Source organism: Myxocyprinus asiaticus, chromosome 10 (assembly GCF_019703515.2).
Source record: "Myxocyprinus asiaticus isolate MX2 ecotype Aquarium Trade chromosome 10, UBuf_Myxa_2, whole genome shotgun sequence".
Classification (NCBI taxonomy): domain Eukaryota; kingdom Metazoa; phylum Chordata; class Actinopteri; order Cypriniformes; family Catostomidae; genus Myxocyprinus; species Myxocyprinus asiaticus.
Window position 1 is genome coordinate 48085001 of NC_059353.1, and position 20533 is coordinate 48105533.

The following is a 20533-nucleotide window of genomic DNA, read 5'->3' on the forward strand; positions in this document are numbered from 1 at the left end:
GAAACACATAGCGCAACTAGTGTAGCCTGATTCTCAAATGTTTTTGCCGTTTCTTTTGAATCTACAGTGTGAAAAACAGCTCAACCAAAGTAGTCCTTTTTTGTACAAATAACTCCCATGAGCCGGTTCTTTTAAATCTACAGCATGAAGCATACAGCATGACCACTATAGTCCTTTTTTTTTTTTTGTACAAATGAATCCCATGAGCCAATTTTGAATATAATTAGAAAAATATGAAACGATCTCATCATTGGTAACCGGGTGCTGAGGGCAGTAAATCCAATAAGTATTGCATTTCTGAAATAACCTTTAATGGAACCTTAATTGTTAAGTTCCTCACGATTCCCATCCCTACCTTTTGGTCAATAATGTTCACCCTGCAAACCTATAGAATTGTCAATTATATTTGTATAGGTCTTTTCAGAATACATATTTTAATGTTTCAAAGCAGCTACTGATTGGCTGTAATTGCGCTGCGTTGCGCAGCAGTTTTGCGTTCGGTGTGAACAGGCTAATTACATGACACAGGAATCATTATCGCATTAAACCTGGTTAGGACAGAGTGTGTTAAGAGAAAGCATTAACATCAAAATATCATACTCATCAACTTTAAATTGTATAATGTATATCTGCCATCGGCCAATGTGCTCTCGAGATATCGTTATCCTCATCAGCCATTGAAAACCCCATATTGAATGACCACTAGTTGAGTCACTGAATATGGTCTGCTTTTATGATTCCAAGTGAGCTGTTGATTTTCGCATCAGTACAGGTGGTCCTACTGACATTGTTCTGATAAATGTCTTGTATTGAAAAGTAAAAGAACTGTTGCTGTTTTTCAGCAATACGAGCTTTGAGTCAGATGCACAAATCTGCAGAGGTCTGCTAAAGAGAGTTCAGTCTGAAAATGTAAACAGACATGTTGGAAAAAGCCTGAAGGCCCCAGTGTCAGTGGGAATGAACATTCTGTGCTGCTGCCACAAAAAAAAAAAAAGAGTTTGTGCTTCAGCTATTCAGTACGAGCGCAAGGCTCAATGTGACAATATCAACTCTAAAACCGCTTTGAGCTGAAATGCCACTGTGTCTTGTTCCCAACAAGATCGTCTATGTTCCAAAACCTAGTGAGAGGCCTATTTAGACAGTATTCGTGCTTCACATTGGGAGTGCTATTTGTATGATGTACAGAGTTGCTGCATGTGTAGATGGTTCCAAATGTTCACTTATCATGTTCCATTTTAGTTAGAATGCTGTCTTAGGGAGTACTCCCCGTGTAGGGAGTAGATGACAAGTCAGCGCTATAGGATTTGGAACAGGGCCCATTTGTAGTTATCTCCCTGTCATGTTTATTCTTAGGAAAGGTTCACACAATTAACCAAATCACTAAATGATGGATTTCAGTCTCTGACATGCATTTAAGAGTAATTAATTGATTAATTGTGTTTAGACAGCTTGATTAAATTATAGTACCCAGAAGGTAGCATGACTCTGCAGGTGTGTTGTCATTTGATGATGTTGGTCATTAACTAATCAGGAAAGACTGTGTGTGGATAGTAGGGCTGGGAAATGTAACTAAAAATAATAATAATGTCTCAGTGTTTTTTTTTTTTTTAGCCTTTTTTTTGTTTTTTTGTTAGTTTTGTATTTTTCCCCTTTTTCACCCAATTTGGAATGCCCAATTCCCAGTGCGCTTTTTAAGTCCTTGTGGTCGCGTAGTGATTCACCTCAATCCGGGTGGTGGAGGATGAATCCCAGTTGCCTCCGCGTCTGAGACTGTCAACCCGCGCATCTTATCACGTGGCTTGTTGAGCGCGTTGCCACGGAGACATAGCACGTGTAGAGGCTTCACGCCATCCACCGCAGCATCCGCGCTCAACTCGCCACGCGCCCCACCGAGAACGAACCACATTATTGCAACCACGAGGAGGTTACCCCATGTGACTCTACCCTCCCTAGCAACCGGGCCAATTTGGTTGCTTGGGAGACCTGGCTGGAGTCACTCAGCAAGCCCTGGGATTTGAACTAGCGAACTCCAGGGGTGGTAGCCAGCGTCTTTTACCACCGAGCTACCCAGGCCCCCTTTTTTTTCTTTTGATGAAAATCTATATTTCAGTATTTCTGTGTTTGCTCTGAGATGGCTTAAAAGGGCATTTTTTTCCCAAATCAGATGAACTAGTATTTTAACCGAATAGCCATTGTAACCAAATACAGTAGATTCACACTGTTTAATGTAAGAACTAAAACACTGTAATTATCTTGTTAATGATTTTTAATCATTTAGTTCATGATTTGACTTCATAAACATCAAGGCATGTCCGGGTTTTTCACTAAATGAGCTCTAAATGAATATTTTTATTTCTAAGCACTAAGATAACCTTGCATAGTAATAAAAGGCAATATTTACTTTTGTTAAAACATTTTTATACATGAAAAATGCTATTTAAAAAAAACACTTGAATAATGACCCTCATTTTTTGTTTTGAATCGATTCATTGAAACGGACAGTTTGAACTGCTTCTCGGAAATGAATCGAACTTGTCAACTCCCATTTTTGCTACTAAAGTTTAAATCAGAGGCGCTATTATCTCAACGCTTTCTTACGAGTCACAAGACAGGATTGTGAAACTAATGATGTAGTCTTTTGAAACCTAAATAAATCAAATAAAAGCTCATTAAAATCCCTGCAGTAGTCACAAAGTTGCTTAATTTTATAATGCAAGCAAAATCATTGTTCTCAAATCAGTGCTTTCCTCCATCATGGCCAGTGTGCATGTGCGGTCAGTAATATCATGCGCTCCACGGCAGTAAGAGGCCTTGACTAAATTTCATGAGTAAATCGGGGGCTAAATGATGACCTCTGGACTCTGAGAGCATTTGAACGATGACGACATTAATTTTCAAATTACCTTTTAAGTTGATATGTAAGATGAATTGCCCATAATGATTTCTAGTAGAGATTGAATTAGAACCACGTACCAGCCTTCCACTAACAGATGAGAGAGAGAAAATGCATGCACATTTCTGTAGCACCTTCAAACAAGAACAAGAGCTTGTTTTTATTTATAAATGTAATTAATGTCTATCCACGCTATTTGCATGCTTGTCATATGGAGTGCAGTGTTTGAGGCACATGAAACCAAGAGGCTCTTATAATTGTGTTTACATCCACAGATAAAAATCCCTCGGCTGTAATGATCAGTAATTATAAATATTTTCCCGGGCTTTGCAGGCCGCATCCATTGTGAGGTAGTGAAAGCAGGTTGCATGGCTTAATTATGACATTGCACAAGACTTAATGTAGCAGTCTGTGTGCTGTGAGGCTAAACACTTCCACTGGCATAATCACACTCCGAGCTGACTTTAAAGAGCTCATTACGGTTAGCTTTCTAAAGAGCGCTTTATTAAACACAGTTACCTAATAAGCATCTTTGGTGGTGCAAATTGCCCAAAATGGTAATGAGTCTGATTAGGGCACGTTTCAGTTATGACAGCTTCCTCTTTGGGCAACTGCATCCATATGCCCACAAGAAACACAAGAGCTAGTAAAAACGGGCCTTTTATTTGCCGGAGGTCTGCTAGACAGCATTGTATATAGACTCTAGGGATGGGCACAAGTAATCTAGTATAGACACCAATAATCGATCATGAAAACACAATTATTGCATGACTTTATTTTCAACTTTAAAACATCATTTAATTTCATCAACCAAGTTTTTGATCGGTTGCTGTGGCGTTTTGTACTGTGCCTTGCGTTTTGATTGGTTGGAGTTGGGACAACAACTGTACATAGATGTTGCGTTCAAAAACAGCTAGACAGGGCGTCACTGAGCGTTTACATGCAGACCAATATGCTGATAAATCAGCTTATTCAAAAAACCCGACATCCCAGGAAAGGCACGTTTAAATGAGATTTGAAATTATTGCTTTATTCTTTTTTTTTTTTTTTTTTTTTGATGGCAAAACGTAAACATCCAATGTGCGCAAGTGTTGTAAGCTGTAAGAACGGCGGTAAAGGTGTTTACATTTGTGAAATTTGGGCAGAAATCGAAGTCGATCGGTTTATGCTTTAATCGTTTACATGACCACACACCTTGTTGGCTTATTAAGAATAATCTGAGTAAGAACACACATGTAAATGCGCTCACTGAAGGAATGGAACTGAACGCAGGGGTCTTTCGATGTGTTTTTGACACGCTGCAAAAAAAATATTTTATTAATGAGTATTTTTGTTCTGATTTGCCATAAAAATGTCTACAGATCCTTAACACAAGTCATATTATCTTACAAAAATGTGCTTCAAGTAAATTTCTCTTAAGTTTATTTTTCTATTTATCCTCACACGTTGAAATTCCATGGGAGAAATACAGTGATTTCAATGGGAATCCGCACGATCGTAAATTTCGTGGATGGAATTCCGGTGGAGAAGATTTTCCCCTTGTGGATTTTGAGTAGAGTTCGTTTGGTGAACTTTGACGGGTAAATTCGCCGCATTGAACGATAGGAAGTTGCAGTTTGGTAGTGATCTCTGTGTGAGCGGTGATTCATACACAGCTACACTGAATATTCACAGTAGAAAAGGATATCATATTGGCATTGATTTTTGTTGGTTTCACACACTCAATATCCGTCCACGAGTTCTTCGCCCGCGGAATTTCGACGTGCAAAAGGAAATGTGACCGCACCTTTAACCGCATTGGCAAATACTTTTCTTCTTGTTTAAAGCAGAAATCTCTCAAAATGTTGTAAGGTATTTGCTTAAAACAAGAACAAAATAAAATGTATCTTGATTTTAAGAATATTTAGACATTTTTTACTGGAAAACAATACAAAAGACTGATTAAGAAAGCAATTTTTCAAACAATTTGTGCCAATTATTTCAGCAGAATGGCTGCTGAAACCATGAAACCATCAAAATTCAAGAGACATTTAAAAGTAAAATTAGTGTTGTCAAAAGTACTGGTACATCGGTACCAAGTCGATACTAAAATTTAAAAAAAATGTAACGATACCAGTGTTTCTGCTCTACTGGTTGTACCGAGCACCGACTCAATCCGGTACCAGCGTGCAGTATGACTGACACACAACTGCTTTAAAATGCTCATTATGAGCATGTGCTCTGTTACTCCTTACACTGAAATGGACAATTAATCAAATTAAAATCGTGACATTTCCTAGTGTGATTTATTAAACTGCTTAAGGCTGCAATCTTAGTGTGGAAGAGATGCATGCTTTGAATGAATGTATAAATCCAGACACTGGATATGAATCCCGAGGTTGAGACAGGGAAACAAATAGAATAATGTTAGCGTAGATGCCATTCAATTGTATGCAGAGTTATAGATCATGATAGATGTTTCTGGTTCCGGCAGACCTAACTAAATCAGCCTAATTGTGAGATTTTGATATTCTAGAAACTATTAACAGGCCAGAATTTTGCGAGATTCGAGAGACATTTAATAAGTAAAATGGTACATTTTCCTATTGAACCTGTGTGATTTTAATAATTGTCCTTATTGTTAGGACAATGCATTTCGTGGAAATATGAATAAATTTCAGTGTTTGATATGAAGGATAATTTAGTTTTATGAGGAATTTTTGTACTATGTTTGTGTTGCCTTTTGCTGTTCAATGTAAAACCTGGGCTCTGAAGCAAAACCAGTTAAAAACCACTGCTCTAGGTGCTTTTAAAAAAAAACTGAGCACCTCTCCGCCACCTCATAGCTTCCTTTCAGTCGCACAGTAATGAACTGAGAATGGTGCGAGCGGCTGTCCAATTTACGCACTGGGAAATTGGACAGAGCGCAAGCTTGCCTCTGTTTGCTTAAAATCGGCCGAGGCTAGCCAGATTAATAGATTCGAAAAAGGTCAGCCTCTCTGTCTCATTGGCTATGATCACAGTGTCTGAAATTACACACTGCAGTGTATCGCTGCTCTCTCGCTGTCTCCCCCACCCAAACCAAACCCGTTGTGTTGATCACTCTTAGAACTAACAGGGCCATTAGATGAGCACTGGTGATCGGAAATTACTGTCAGGTTTGTTGGAGAAGCTACAGCTTGTAATAGATGAGAAAGTATGGTATTTCTTCAAAGATAAAATTGACAGTTCCTTTTGAAACTGTGTGGTTACATTTTTTGCATTAGCTATATGTGCAAGTAATGTGTAAATCTGTGGTTTTCTGGTTTTGCATCAGAACCCAGATTTTACGTTGGACATCAAGTGGCGACCCAACTAGGGATGTGCACGGAACCGTTTGCAATATTAGGATAACCTAGAGAGTTCACAAATGGTTAATCGTCGGGAGTTGGAAATAAAGTAAGTTTATTGCAATGGATATGTATCAAACACTACTTAAAATAGCAGGAAATGAAGCCTAAAGTGAGCTATAAGCCTATCAAGCACAATACATAGAGCTTCAAATGATAAAATCACTTGGAAGTCAAACAAGAACAAACAAACCATCACTGCATGCAACCAAAGTCTTTCTACACTGTAAAAAAATACTGTTAAATTTACGGTAAAAAACTGGCAGCTGTGGTTGCCAGAAATTCACCGTAAAAAATACGGTAACCACTTTTCTGGCTTTACGGGATGTAATTTTGATGCCTGTATATTTTATGTTGCATTACCATCGTTTATATATTAACCTTCTGAAACTGTAAAAATCTGCTTTTCACTTTATAATGTATTGTTAATTAGTGACAGTTCTAGCTTGTATGGCGCCCTGTGCGAAACCTGCTTCAACACGGGAGGGGGGGGTTGTTGTATGGTGCAACGGGGGGCAAAATGACATGACGTTCATCAATAGAGGCTCTTCCTGGAACAATGACCAATAAACATGTAGAGACAGTGCTCAGTGTCACTCAAACAAACACTAAACACCATCAGGGTAACACATGTGAAATTAAAATAATGCAGTAAACATTAACTAAACTACATTAAATATAAAACAGAACATCCCAATGTACATAACTGATATTAAAAATAAGAAGCAGCATAACTATTCCCATAAAATATAATGAACTGTGTCACGCAGGGAATTCTGGGAACACCTGTTTATTGTTTTTTACCATAATTTTAACAGTAATTCACCTTAAAAAGTACAAGTACTCTCTTGTAAAACAATGTAATTTTTTGCTGTTAATTATAAAGAAAATCATACTTTTTACATTAAAAAAATATATATATTTTTACAATATTTTATCGTAAAACTACACGTGTTGTCTTTTTAAATATATTAATATTTTTTACTGTATATTTTAAGGTAACTACCCATTAACCAATTAACATTTTTTTATTTTTTTTACTGTAGCATTTTTACAGTGTAGCAAGTCAGCCCACTTGCGGCCATCTTTGGAACACTCTCGGGCAGCTCTTTTTCGGTAAACAACCGGCATACAAATGCAGCTCCCATAGACTTGAATGGGGAAAGACTGAAATCTCCAAAACGGATAGTGAAAAGATTTAGTGAAAAGAATACGATCAAAGAACATATTTCAAATCAGTAGTAAAATCTGACAACACCGGAATCATAAATTAGTGCTTCTTTACCTGAGATTAGGCAAAAAGAACACAATATTCCCGGCTTGTATAGCTAATGTGCATGCGCATTGTATAGATAATCTTGAGTTGATTGACAGGCGATGTCTGTATCTAAAAGGTGATTGGCTCTTTTACCTGAAGGTAGGTCTTCCTTTCTACATCCGTTGACTGTTGGGCATTCCAGTTAATTTTAATAGAAGTGGCCCGTCTCTGCTAAATAGTCTTTGCGACAACAAAGTACTCTTAACCAACGGAAAAAACATAATTTAAGTGCTAAACCTGTTCACATTTTTTCATGTGCATGGAGTTACACTGCTGCAGTTTATGAGCTTCTTAGGGATACTTTGATTCTTAAATGGTTTAGCATTTAACTTGTGAAATTATTGTCTGCAAACCTGAGCAAAAGGGGGAAAAAAACATTGGCTTACCGTTTTTCAAGCGCTGAAACTTTGCCGGGTGAAAAACAATCTTGAATCATGTGTAACCGTCACATGAAGTCTTCTTTGCAACCTGATCTTCTTCAGAACGTCAAATCTTTGCAATAACTGCGCTAAAAAAAAAAAGCTAGATGCTGCGCAACAAATGAAACGGAACGCAGGTGTCTCGAGATGTTTATAAACATTTAAGTTCTTCTTAACTTGAAACGGTGTCTGTGCTCGGCAACAACCAAAAACGTCCATGCATGTGTTTAGATAAAAACAATTGAATTGTAATTGGAAAAACTGCGAAGACGCATGCAAAAATACGTGTGAACAGCCCCTAACTCACCCTGAAAAACTGACCCAAACCCAGCCCGTATGCCAACGGTTTGTCTGATCCCGTAGGGCTCGGGTCGAATGGTGATTTAGGTTTTGCAATATAGGCATGTCAACAGTTAAACGATTAACAACTGTCCGTGCACATCCCTAGACCCAACACAGTACTGTATGTCCCTGAATGCAAACATTGAAATTTGTTAATATTACAATTAACTGCAAAAGCCTAACAACATGCACAATTTAGTTTTTATTTATTTATTTTTATGTCTATAATCATAATAATAATAAAAATAATAACTCTTCATATAGCACCTTTTAGCAATTTAGCACAAACTGCTTTACAAAACATAAAAAAAAATAAAAACGCACTAAGTAAAACATAGGTAAAAAAAAAATGTGTTAAAAGTGGTAATCTCTCTTAAATTTCAGTGGTTTCATAAGTTATGGTTGGCATAGATCGTGTTTATCCTATGTGCAAGTTATACCCATATTTAATGTAGTATTTAATGTAGAGTTGTATTTTCTTTTAGATTTTATAGTTATGTTCGTGGTTTTTGAGGGCGTGCCGTGTCATGCAACCTGTCCAGGTTGACATTTGCCTAATTTGTCTAGCTTCTGATAAATGACAGATAAATGTGTGCTAAAATATCATGGTTTGATTGGATGCACTTTGTCCATAAGCCTATTTATTTTACTATCTCAACTATGCAAGATTATATGGTTAGTTGCGTTTTATAATTTGCATTTAGCGTTGTTTTTTTCCATGCTGTCCGCAACCCTGTCAGAACAGACTTGCGATAAATTTTTTTGGTCACGACCAACAATTTAGAACCAGTGATCTTGTCCGCAAAGTTCTTTTGGAAATGACCACATTAGCATCAGCTCAAAGTCAATGTGCTTTCACAATATCTCTTGTAATGAAGTCCAGCTTGCGATCAATCTGTCCTGCCTGCTTTTGTTTGGCATCTCACCCAAATGGATGACAATGATCAGTGTAATCTAAGATTTTCCAGGCGTAAAGGAGACCTGCAGACAGTGGTAAATTAACAAAGTGGGTTTTACAAGAAGTCAATCAGTGAAAAGGGAGCTTTAGGACCCTAGACTGTCTACAAACATCTCTGTAATACAATACAAGTAATTATATGACAATTCTGATTACACGGAGAGACGTATTACTGACTGTTAGGACTCAATTATTATTTTAACACAAGACATTTGCTCAGTTCCAAAACCTAATGAGCTGCCTTGCTGTCCGCGGCCTTCTAAGGGGCCGTTCACACCACACATGTTTTTGCTTAAATTGGTTGACCATTTACACATGCCTAACTGGTGTCTTTGATTGTTGCACTGCATCTCAGTTTTCTTTTTAAGCGTCTTGCTCAGCAGCACTGCGTTTTTAGATGCCGTGTCAAGTTAAAAAGAACTTCAGCTTTAAAAATGCATCTCGAGACACCTGCATTCTGTTCTAGTCGTTGCGCTGAGTCCAGCTTTTTTTTTTTTGGCGAAGAACATGTTCGGTCTCAATGGCCCCTAAGGCAGTTTTCTTAATGACATGGAACATTTAAAGTGACCCAATTGAACGCTCTACATAGGCAAGAAACTCTTTTCGTCATTCAATTACCACTACTTGGCAAATTGAGTTTTGAGTTGGCAAACAATGCATTACTCTAATACAGCAAGTATAAAATACATGGCAAACAATACTGGAACGTAGGCAGCTCACTAGGTTTTGGAAAGGAGCCATTGTGTTTTTATTGCCTGTCAAAGACTAAAATATCAATAGAGGAGGTCCAGGATGTAAAACAATATCTGAATAGCAAGAAATACTCTTGATGAGAGGTTGTGCTAGATTGTGATTAATCAGTCTGTCACTACTTGAGACCCATGTTCTGTTGTATACCATTTAAGCTGTTTTGAAATGCAAGAATGCTTCTGTTTGAATGGCCCTTTAGGAACTATGACACAAGATGGCAAACTAGGGTATATTGGTATAAGAACATCATTGCTGATCAAAGTGCTAGTCGACATCTTTCCCAAGAAGTTGGCGAGCCCACCGAAGACCGATTAGAGCGGCCTGAGTGACATTTTTATACCTCTAGTAGCGATAAGGATGCCCATTTTATGTTATTTATGCTTTAGTCCCGGTGCTAACTGAAATTTGAACACAGCGTGAAGTGGAAGCATTGATTTAGTGGAGTATAAACTCAGACTACACATGATTCATCTCATGCTTTTTCTCTCTCGCTCTGCCTCCCGTTTTTATCCTCCTCTGTAGTTCGCTTTTACACTCAATTATTTTTTTCCAAGTCTCTTTCTCGCATGGCGCCACTGTACAAAGCACCCAATTTATGTTTAAACAAGTTATACTGTTAGATCGACAGGGCTATAACTATCTAAAGGGTCAAATAAAGCATACTTAATAAAAATAGAAGCAATTTATAAATATTGGCACATATGGTGGATACTGAACGTGTTGAGAGCAACTGGTGCAATTTCTCTCGTAAAATAAATCCATGTCTCTTTTCTGAAGGCTTTAATCCGTTTGAGAAGGGTTTTATTTTTGTAATGGTTCAAGGATAATGACGAGAAGTGAATTTGTCCTTTTGTTCGAGTGTAGTGTGTTTCATAAAAACCATCAAACCGCGAGACAAGACCATTGTTTGAAGTCTCTTGTGTGCGCAGCGGCGAATTTCAACCTCTTGAAATGTCTTACTTTGTTGTAGAGCAAGTTAACACCCACATTCCTGTGAGAGGAACAATATATAAATATATATATTCCAAAGTGGAAGATGAAAGAAGAGTAATAAATGTATTAACAAGTGGATGTACAGAGGCAGGGAGAAAACTGGACCTCTGAATTCCCAAGGTAATATTCCCAAGCACTACAGCCAAACGGTTTATGCCCAGTATAGAAATAGAAAGCTTGTCCTTGGATGATGGCAAATGTGCATCCTATGTTTACTAGGTTTTTAATGGGGATAAATCAATATAAAGGGAAAAACAAATATGATTGTGTAAACAAGTAAAAATCATATGTTTAGCTCTCAATGCTTACACTATTCTTTAGGAGTACTGCAGGGTATTTGAGAAATAAATGCAGAGTGGGACTTTATCAATTGAGTATTAATTGGATTGCAAAACTTGGGTGTTTTAGGGCTGGGCGATATGGCCAAAAATATTATAACGATATTCTTCTTCATATACTTCGATATCGATATTTATGAAGATATGCATTCACATTTGCACATTGCGCTTGTATGTATGGGCGCATAGAAGCCCTTGTGACTGAGGAATGATACTGTATGTGGGTTCAGGTGTATCCTCTGAGAGAAAATTTAGAAAATGTAAAAGTCTGAATGGACCATTTTTATATTTTGATTAAAGTGAGAAAGACTACACTACAAACTAGTAATTTCATTGTCTTGTCATCCATGCCAGAGATGATGACATCTGATAAATTTCACAAAACTAGAACAGAAATCTGTTTATTATTAAAAGCTCATAACATGCTGATTAATAAAGCTAAATTTAGAAGGAAAAATGTTATGGGCTAAAGGCGCTCTGGAACCGCGTTAACTTATGCGGCACCTCATGTCTACTCGCATGCGAGAAAAAGAGGTAACGCGTGCAGAGCGGGATGGCATAAATGAAGCGTGTTCGGTGCTGGAGAAAAATATTCAAGAATACAGAGCAGAAAAATCAGATTTGGTGTACACAGCACTGTTGTTTTGACGCGCTGCTCACTAGAGATGATGAGAGGGTGCAACTGTAGTCATGATGTCTTGCGGTCCAAACCCGGACCAAGGTGACTGGCGTAGCCTAATCGTTAGCAAGTCAGCTAATGTTAGCAACTTCATACAGTCTGAGAAACCAAACTGCTTGTATTTTTAGAGACACACGCCTGATTGTCTATATGTAGAACATAAATATCAAAAATTACTCAAAAGCTTGTCATTGATATCGTGGATTTAGGGTGTTATATACCAGAATGAAGTCAGGTGGTTGAAGGGGTTGAAAGAGCAAGAGTGATTTGTGATGTCCTACATAAAGAAAAGTCGTTTCAGAGGCGGAGCAGATTATTACATTTTGGTAAAGATTACAAATCATTTTTGTTTTTTCGTAAACTGGAATTGGAGAAAGTATTTTAACATCCAAAAAAATCACATACATCACCTTTTAATGAGTTTTGATTGGGTGTTAGAAGTCACATTGCACCCAAATAATTTTTTACTTAATTTCTAATTACTAAAATAATTACTAGCACAGTAATTTTAACCCACAAGTGCTGTCAGAATTTGGTTACGTTGTGGAAATCAGATAAAATATGATAGATATACTTATTTATTGCAAGCAAGTCTTAAACATAGGCGTTACATTCCTGATCAGTTGATAATAGTGCTAGAACTGACTTCTGTCTGGCTTTGCCAGGCTGGTTTTTATCCATGCGATTATTAATGGGCTCGCTGGCATGTCTGCCATGTTCTTGCCAGATTCCTTTGTCTTGAGCCTTTCTTAGTCATTAACTCGCCGGCCTGACAGCCTTGCCAGCTAAAGCAGCGATCCCTTTGACTAAAACCTTGTAAATTAACACAATTAGCTCAGCATCATCCTGCTAATTAGCTGTGTGTGCGTGCGTGCGTGCATGTGTGTGTGTGTGTGTGTGTTGGGGGGGGGGCGGCAGGCTGCTGGGGATACAGGCGAGGGGAAAACCACATGCCTGTCCTTTATTGTGGGGGGAAAAAAAGGTGCTTTGATAAACACACACAGAACTGATACTTGGCGGGGAGCATCAAAGGGGATTTATTTATAGAGAAGTGGTCACTAGACATCGCAAATTCTAGATATACGGCATGAATGCAGCTAGAGCTGGCCGATATATGGAATATTGACAATATATTTGTGGCAATTTTGCATGATGATTTTAATGTTGTTTTTGACCATTTACTTTAGTTTTCTAAAGAATGTTTCATTGACTAGTTTTGCGATTTCTTCTGTCTCTGATTTAAACTTCAATAGCACAAATATTTGGTAAGTTAAATTAATTTCCATGATTTGGTTCAAACTGTCCATTTATTTAAATGAACTGAAAACTGATTCATCGTTTCAAAATCTTCATGAGAGCTTAATTTTGTCATTTTTCATACATTTCAAAGTGTTTTAATACAAATATGTAGGTAAATGTGGCTATCTATTGTGACATTGGTGCGTATAAATGAAAATGGCTAAATTGCATTCGTCCCGGTGTTAATTTAGTGAAAAATAGTGTGAGAAATATCCCTTAACTATTTTAAATTAATCTGTATTTTACTTGTATTAAAAAAAAAAAATGACGTGGTTGCTTGGCTACAATTATGGTTCCTCTGATTGTAAGAAAGTCACTCTTTTTGGCCATTTCAGACCAAATACAGTGGTATCAAGACACTTAAAAATATAGAGATAAAGGTTTTTTGTTTTTCTGCTATATTGCCCAGCCCTTAAAGAATTTTTTGTGGGGTCTGATCCAAGTGTTAACTAGTGTTTATTCTCACCGATAAAGGATTTCTTTTATTTATAATGCATATACAACAGGGAGTAATTATCTGTGTTATTCATGCCTTGAGAGGTATGATTATGTTTTTAAATGCTTGTTTGCTTTAGGCTGACATTCAGTAAAGGAAAAGGTTCTGTCAGTGGGTAATATTAGGGGATCGAGAGATCAAGAAATAGTTTTGCAATGGGATACGCACTAAAAGCTTATAAACAGCAACGTTTTCTGAGACATGTTCTTTGTGTGTGAATAGTGTTTGTGAGTGCTTAGGCGCAGTAAGCTCAGATAAGCCCAAGTGTGTGTGTGTGTTGGTACAATAACACGCCGGCTGGACACTGCAGCCGAGCGCTGTTGTCATCAGAAGTCTATCTTCAGACTGCGAGAGTGTGCGCGAGACCACCCCCGTCATCCGGTTGGCTCTCGAGTAAATGTCTCTTTGATAATCCCATGCTGTGTCTAAGATGACAGCATACGTAACTGCTTGTGTTTGCAGATGGAGTTTGGGATTAAACTTGATGGTGGCTTTTGAGCCCTGGAGGCATTAAAAGACAGCATATGCAGAGAGAAAAGACAGTGAGAACGAGAGGGAGAACCCAGAGTGTCAGACTAAAAGGAAGAAGGAAAACTAAAGGGAGGCAGGCATGTTTTTTCCGCCGTTCCAGTTCCCAGTGCTCCGGGAGGCGGGCGGCAGACAGAAAGCTGTTGTAATTCATGCCGTGCTGTGAGTTTGTGTGATGAAAGCAGCGGAGCGCTGCCTGGGAGATTGCTTTGCCGCACTCCTCCAAGCAGATTTGAAACTGTCTGGGACTGCTTTAGATGAGAGTTGGATTATAGAGTGACCTGCGATGTCTGTGTCACTCGGCTGTGTGCAGGGTGCATTATACTGTGCTAACCAGGTGTTGGAGGCCCAAATCTGCACCGTTCCTGCGATACCGACTGTCAGCAGTATCTGCGATATGAAGACAGGGCTCGTGGAGAGGTGAATAGTGGGAAATGAAAAGTAATATATTATTGCTGTTGTTTTGTTTATTTCCCTTTTCATTAGCAATTGGTTCATTGATCATTGTCAAAAAATAGTAAATAAGATGTACACATAATTGCTGAATTTAAATAAACACTTATTTTACACAGTAGCTGCTCAGAATTTACAAAACTAATTGAAATGTGCACTTTCCATTTGAAAAAGCTGTAGATTTTGGGACTGACACACAATCTGCCACAGTTGTGCCAATGCCAATAATCTAAAAAATGCCAAATATCTGCTGATCACATTCATGTAAAACCTGGAAATATCATGGAACTTAAATTGTCTTTCAGGCCTTTCCTGAAGAAATTATGAAAATGAATATATTCCCTAAAGTCATAGAAAAATGTGTATTCTTTATAGAAATTTCTAAACATCCTTTTACAAATATTTCATCAGCTAAATATTGATTTATTATATGTTAAAACTTGCTTACAATTTAAAAATCCATATACAGTACAACTGGATCCCAATAACTGAAAAGGCCATGGAAAAGTTACAGAGATTCATTGGTCAAAATGTGTGGGAAATGACACCTTTTTCTGTGTTTGTTTGTTTGTTTGTTTATTTGTTTAGGCTTAAAGATGCAGTGGACCCAAGAGCATGCGCAGTGGGCCGAGCAACATTTTGACATCTCATCCACCACACGTTCCCCCGCACATAACGCAGAAGCATACCGCGGACACCTGCAGCGGACCTACCAGTACGCTTGGGCCAATGATGATATATCTGCCCTGACGGCCTCCAACCTTCTGAAGAAGTATGCTGAGAAGTATTCTGGTATCCTGGAAGGTCCCAGTGAGCGGGCACTCCTGTGTTCATACTCTGAGAGTGCTCCAGGACTATTGAATGGACACAAGTCGGAAAGTGAAGCTTGGCAGGAGGGGATCTACCCAATGAGCTGTTCAGCAGATGTGGTGTCTGCAAGTAAAACTGGCATGACGCCTGCCCTGCCTCCACCAGATGTGACGGCAAGTGTCGGCAGCTCCACAGGAGTGGCGAGTAGCCTGAGCAAGCCCAGCTACTCCAGCAGTAACTGTGTAAATCACACCCCTGGTGCACTCCACTCGGGAATCCCGTCTCAGGAATTCGCTAGTAGTTATAACGGCTCATACTTGCATTCCACTTACAGCGGCGGGCAGAGCACGCCAGCGCTCCCATCCCCGCACCCCTCACCTTTGCACAGCGCTGGGCTTCTTCAGCCTCCGCCTCCAACCCTGGTGCCCAGCTATAACGCAAGTTCCCCGAATCTATCCAGTTACAACTACCCTCCAGCAGGCTATCCCTCACAGACTGCAGTTGCCCCAGGCTACAGCCCAGGGGGAGCACCCCCACCTTCAGCTTACTTGCCCTCAGGCATTGCCGCCCCCACTCCCCTACCCCCTTCAACTCTCCCTGGGTACTCTTACCAATCCCACAGCCATGCACCAATTGCACCGACACCTTTGAATGGCAGCTCAGCCAACACACTGAAAAGAAAAGCATTTTACATGACAGGCCAGGGAGATATGGACTCCAGTTATGGAAATTTCAACTATAGCCAGCAGCGTTCTGCCCAAAGCCCAATGTACAGAATGCCAGACAACAGTCTTGTTGACTCAACCAGAGGGAATGGATTTGACCGGAATGCTGACACATCATCGTTGGCGTTCAAGCCCACAAAGCAGTCAATGCCTTCGGATCAGCAGCGAAAGTTCAGCAGCCAATCTGGCAGGGCGCTGACCCCTCCTTCTTACGGATCCTCCAAAGGCTCCATAGGATCCCTTCGATCAGGCGAGTCCTTTGGGAAGTTTGGCTCCCCCATTTTGAGTGACCACAGTGACGAAAACAGACATTTCCCCCATTCCATTGGCACGGCAACTTCGTCCAGCCACCCCGCTGAGGAACAGTTGAAAAACAGCGATGCAAGTTTGGTCGATATTGTCACCACAGAGATTCTGCAGCAGACGCCCCCTGTGGACTGGAGTGACATCGCTGGTCTGGAGATGGCAAAGGCCACGATAAAAGATGAGGTCCTGTGGCCTATTCTGAGGCCAGACTTGTTGAGTGGAATGGCTGCATTACCTCGCAGCATCCTTCTCTTTGGACCTCAGGGCACAGGTCGGACTCTACTTGGTCGTTGTATGGCCAGTCAGCTTGGCGCTGCTTTCCTTCTTCTTAGTGGCTCCGCATTGGTAACAAAATGGCTAGGCGAGGGTGAAAAGATTGTTCAGGCCTCATTCCTGGTCGCTCGCTGCCGGCAACCCTCGGTGGTTTTTATTAGCGATGTAGATCTGCTGTTGTCTGCCCAGTTGAGTGAAGAAAGTCCTGTGAACCGAATCAAGAGTGAGCTGTTCCTTCAACTCGATGGAGTTCTTAGCTCACCAGAGGAACATGTTATAGTGGTATGTTCCACCAGCAAACCGGAAGAGATTGACGAGTCTCTACGAAGGTACTTTGTAAAGCGGTTGCTTGTTCCATTACCGGATGCCACTGCACGACACCAGATAATCAGCCAGCTGCTCTCACAGCACAACTACTGCCTCAGTGACAAGGAGGTTGCACTGCTTGTTCAGCGGACAGACGGTTTCTCTGGCCTTGATGTGGTCCGACTTTGCCAGGAGGCCATGGTTGGTACTCTCCATGGCATGTCGGGCACAGACCTTTCAGGAATGATGCCAGGTCAGATGAGACCAGTGTCATACCAAGACTTTGAGAATGTGTTCTGCAAAATTCAGCCAAGCATATCGCAGAAAGAACTTGATACATACACTGAATGGAATAAGATGTTCGGGTGTAGTCAGTAAAGAGTTAGGGCACAGAAAAATCTGCGGGGTGACCTCCCCTGCTCTGTAGAGGGGATACAATTCAAAATTCTTTGGGTGACATGCAGTTAAAAAGTGTGGTTATTGCAAATGTAGATGACCCCTAAAGAACAACCCGAAGGACTGTAGAGCTGAATGATGCATGGCTGTACTGAAGTCAAGGTCTGGCCCTTTGCACATGATCCAGACAGAGAAATACAGATTTTGTTTTGGGGGGGAGGGGGGTCAGTACTGCAGACGCAGAGCTCCGCTTACTGAGAAACTCTTAAGTGAGGACAAACTCCTTTGTGTGTAAATATCATTCTGCTGTTTTTGAGATTCTGTTGCTATGAAGTGCCTGAAGTGGTGCTTGCTTGTTTTTATTTGGATTTGTTTGCCTCACCATCTACATTGGTGGCATGTGCTAATATAGAGAGCTTTAACATGAAACTAAAACAGACATGTTCTGCTTTTTTTTTTTTCCTTACCTTGTTTTCAACACGTCTATCAAAAGAACAACAGTATTCCTCAATCGAGTCTGACCTGTAGACCCCAGGGAGGGCAGTAGAAGGTCCACGTTGTACTTTGAATCTGGATCCTAATTTATAAAAGTCATCTATGTTTGATTTTCTTCAAAATCTCAGGAAAGCAGTTGTGATTTGTACAGTACCTCAAAAAGATTATGCGATAGCACTACATACTGCATTGGGTTTGGTTTCTAATTTGCATCTGCATCTAAAACTCTAGGTTTATCTCAACCAATTAAAATATTAAAAGGATATGACTATGAATGTAACCAGAAAATGTCTGGCTTGTTTGGAAGAAGAACTTGAGGAGTTAATTTTTTCTTTCATTATATAGTTTTTTTTACGTTTTAATTCCATTGTGGATATTGCTTTAAGTTTAGAAAGCAGAATTCTGAATTGTGTGCCAGTATTGACTACACCTGTTTCCTCATTACATAGCACAGTAAACAGACTCTACAATGATTGCTTGAGTCAGAGATGGGCACTAGACAGTGTAGATAAGGTTAATCCAAAACCACGTCCACACCAGAGTTGACGTCAACATTTTATGAAGTACAACGTGCCGAGTTTGTCTCTTCAGAATAGACAGAAGAGTTGGGGTGAACCAACATTTTAACAGCTACCAGATGTAATCTTGAGGTGGAAATATAATTTTTGCATTATTCGTTGCGCAGTTACGTGGGTTTTGTATTTGTTTTGGACGCTGTCCTGCTGCTGTGTAGTGTTGGGTTAAAGATATCTGAAGGATCATGCGTACCCTGAATTGTGTTCTACCTCAGTTTAGCAAATTTTTTCTGCAACTGGAACAGAAAGAAGATAGCTTGGTGTCTTTAATCTCTGTAGGTGTGTTCTGAAGCCTCCATAAGAACAAGCTGCCTTTTTTCAAGTTTCTCACACTACCTGTGCAATTCTTCTGAGTGCCCAGGTAATACTAAACACTCCTCTCGCACCTGCACAAAAACATGTTGTTGATGGTGTCTTTCTGAGTGTACCGTTGACCCCCGTCATCTACATTATTGGGGCTGCAATGCCTAATGTCCGAAACATACTGTACACAAGTACGTGAGCACAAATGCTTCTAGCTACACAAGCTAAATTTCATGGTACATTGTGTTCCAAAATGTGCCAGATTGCAATTTATAACTCAATGCAAGTGTTGCTGCAAGGTGCACCATAGCGGGTATATCTGCCCTACAAAGGCAAAATGCAGTAACTATGCCGACAGTGAAATTGACAACCATTGACAACCTTCAAAGTTACTTTGTTTTATTTGCGAATTTTTTAGTTACGGCAATATACACACTCAGTTTTCTCTGAATCTGAATCATAGTTGAGACAAACCTGTCAGTCACAGGACCGATCATAGTCTAAAGAGCCCTGGTTTTCGTCATATCTCAATTGTTACAGAATATTTAGTTTACCTTGTTTTGCTTGTGCATTGCAAATTAGCATAACCTTTAAAGTCATCGACTTTTACTGTCAGTTTTCTCTTTGAGGTCAACTACTGTCATGTTGGAGCTACAGTTTGTGAGAACTTTCGTTGAAATGTTGGCTTAAATAAACTAGCTACGCTGACGGCCGTATATGAGGTGAACTGCCAGCGATACGTGAAAGGAACCACGTAATATCATTTTCCAAAAATGTCGCCACAGTTATTTTATTTTTCTTGAGAACTGGCTGTATTCGTAGGTAGTTTACTTTAACATTTCAATGAAAATATCTTTATCAGTTGCACAACTGCGCAATTTGATCGCACTAGAATAATCTTGTAAATGTAGTTTGTTTCGTAATGCAAACGTTTAAAAATATTGCCTAACATGTCATGTGTTTGTCATGTTTATGTGTTGTAGCGCCTCTAGTTCCATTTCAACTGGAAGCGGCCACGTTACGTACAATGAGGCACTTGAAAATCATTCTGCAAAAATGTAGGTAAAGTGATTCCATGAGACCAGGTTGTATGTTTAGATGGTAAGTATAGCTAACAACCACAGACATTCGAAGGTAACTCTTTCGCCCCCTTGATTATTGAAGTTTATTACCGACTCAAAACCGCAAGAACACGTGTTAGGAATGTCAACGGGATAGTGTGCTTGCAATTTGTTTGCGTACTTGTGTGGAATATGTTTGTAGGTTAAGGTTGCACAGAATGACAATGCGAGTTGGTAACAGTGAGGAAACCTTGTGTTTGAATGTATTTTTGTTTGTTTCTCGATATGTTTTTGTTTACTTTCTCTAAGCATTTGAGTCAGCTTTTTTTGTCTAGCACTAGGGAGTTGAAGCGATTTGTTTCCTCAATTTCAGTCTCTCTCTTTTCTCTGCCTTTTAAATCACACCTGTCAAATGTTGGAGAGGATTTTCTGCACACTCTGTTTTCAAT

General features: G+C 39.5%; 1 protein-coding gene across 2 annotated transcripts in view; it reads left to right on the forward strand.

Annotated features, from left to right (window-relative positions):
• The window catches only part of LOC127447640 (fidgetin-like), an 81122-nt gene extending 63447 nt beyond the window's left edge, over window positions 1–17675 (forward strand). Inside the window, exons 1-2 of one of the 2 annotated variants that reach the window (XM_051709594.1) lie at window positions 6696–6714; window positions 15423–17675. In XM_051709594.1, coding sequence (XP_051565554.1) covers window positions 15431–17632 — 2202 coding nt within the window. In that variant the 5' untranslated portion in view covers window positions 6696–6714; window positions 15423–15430 and the 3' untranslated portion in view covers window positions 17633–17675. Of the gene's footprint in view, window positions 1–6695; window positions 6715–15422 lie in introns of those variants that run through there. The other variant, XM_051709593.1, reaches the window with a different exon arrangement.
• The last annotated feature ends 2858 nt before the right edge of the window (window positions 17676–20533 follow it).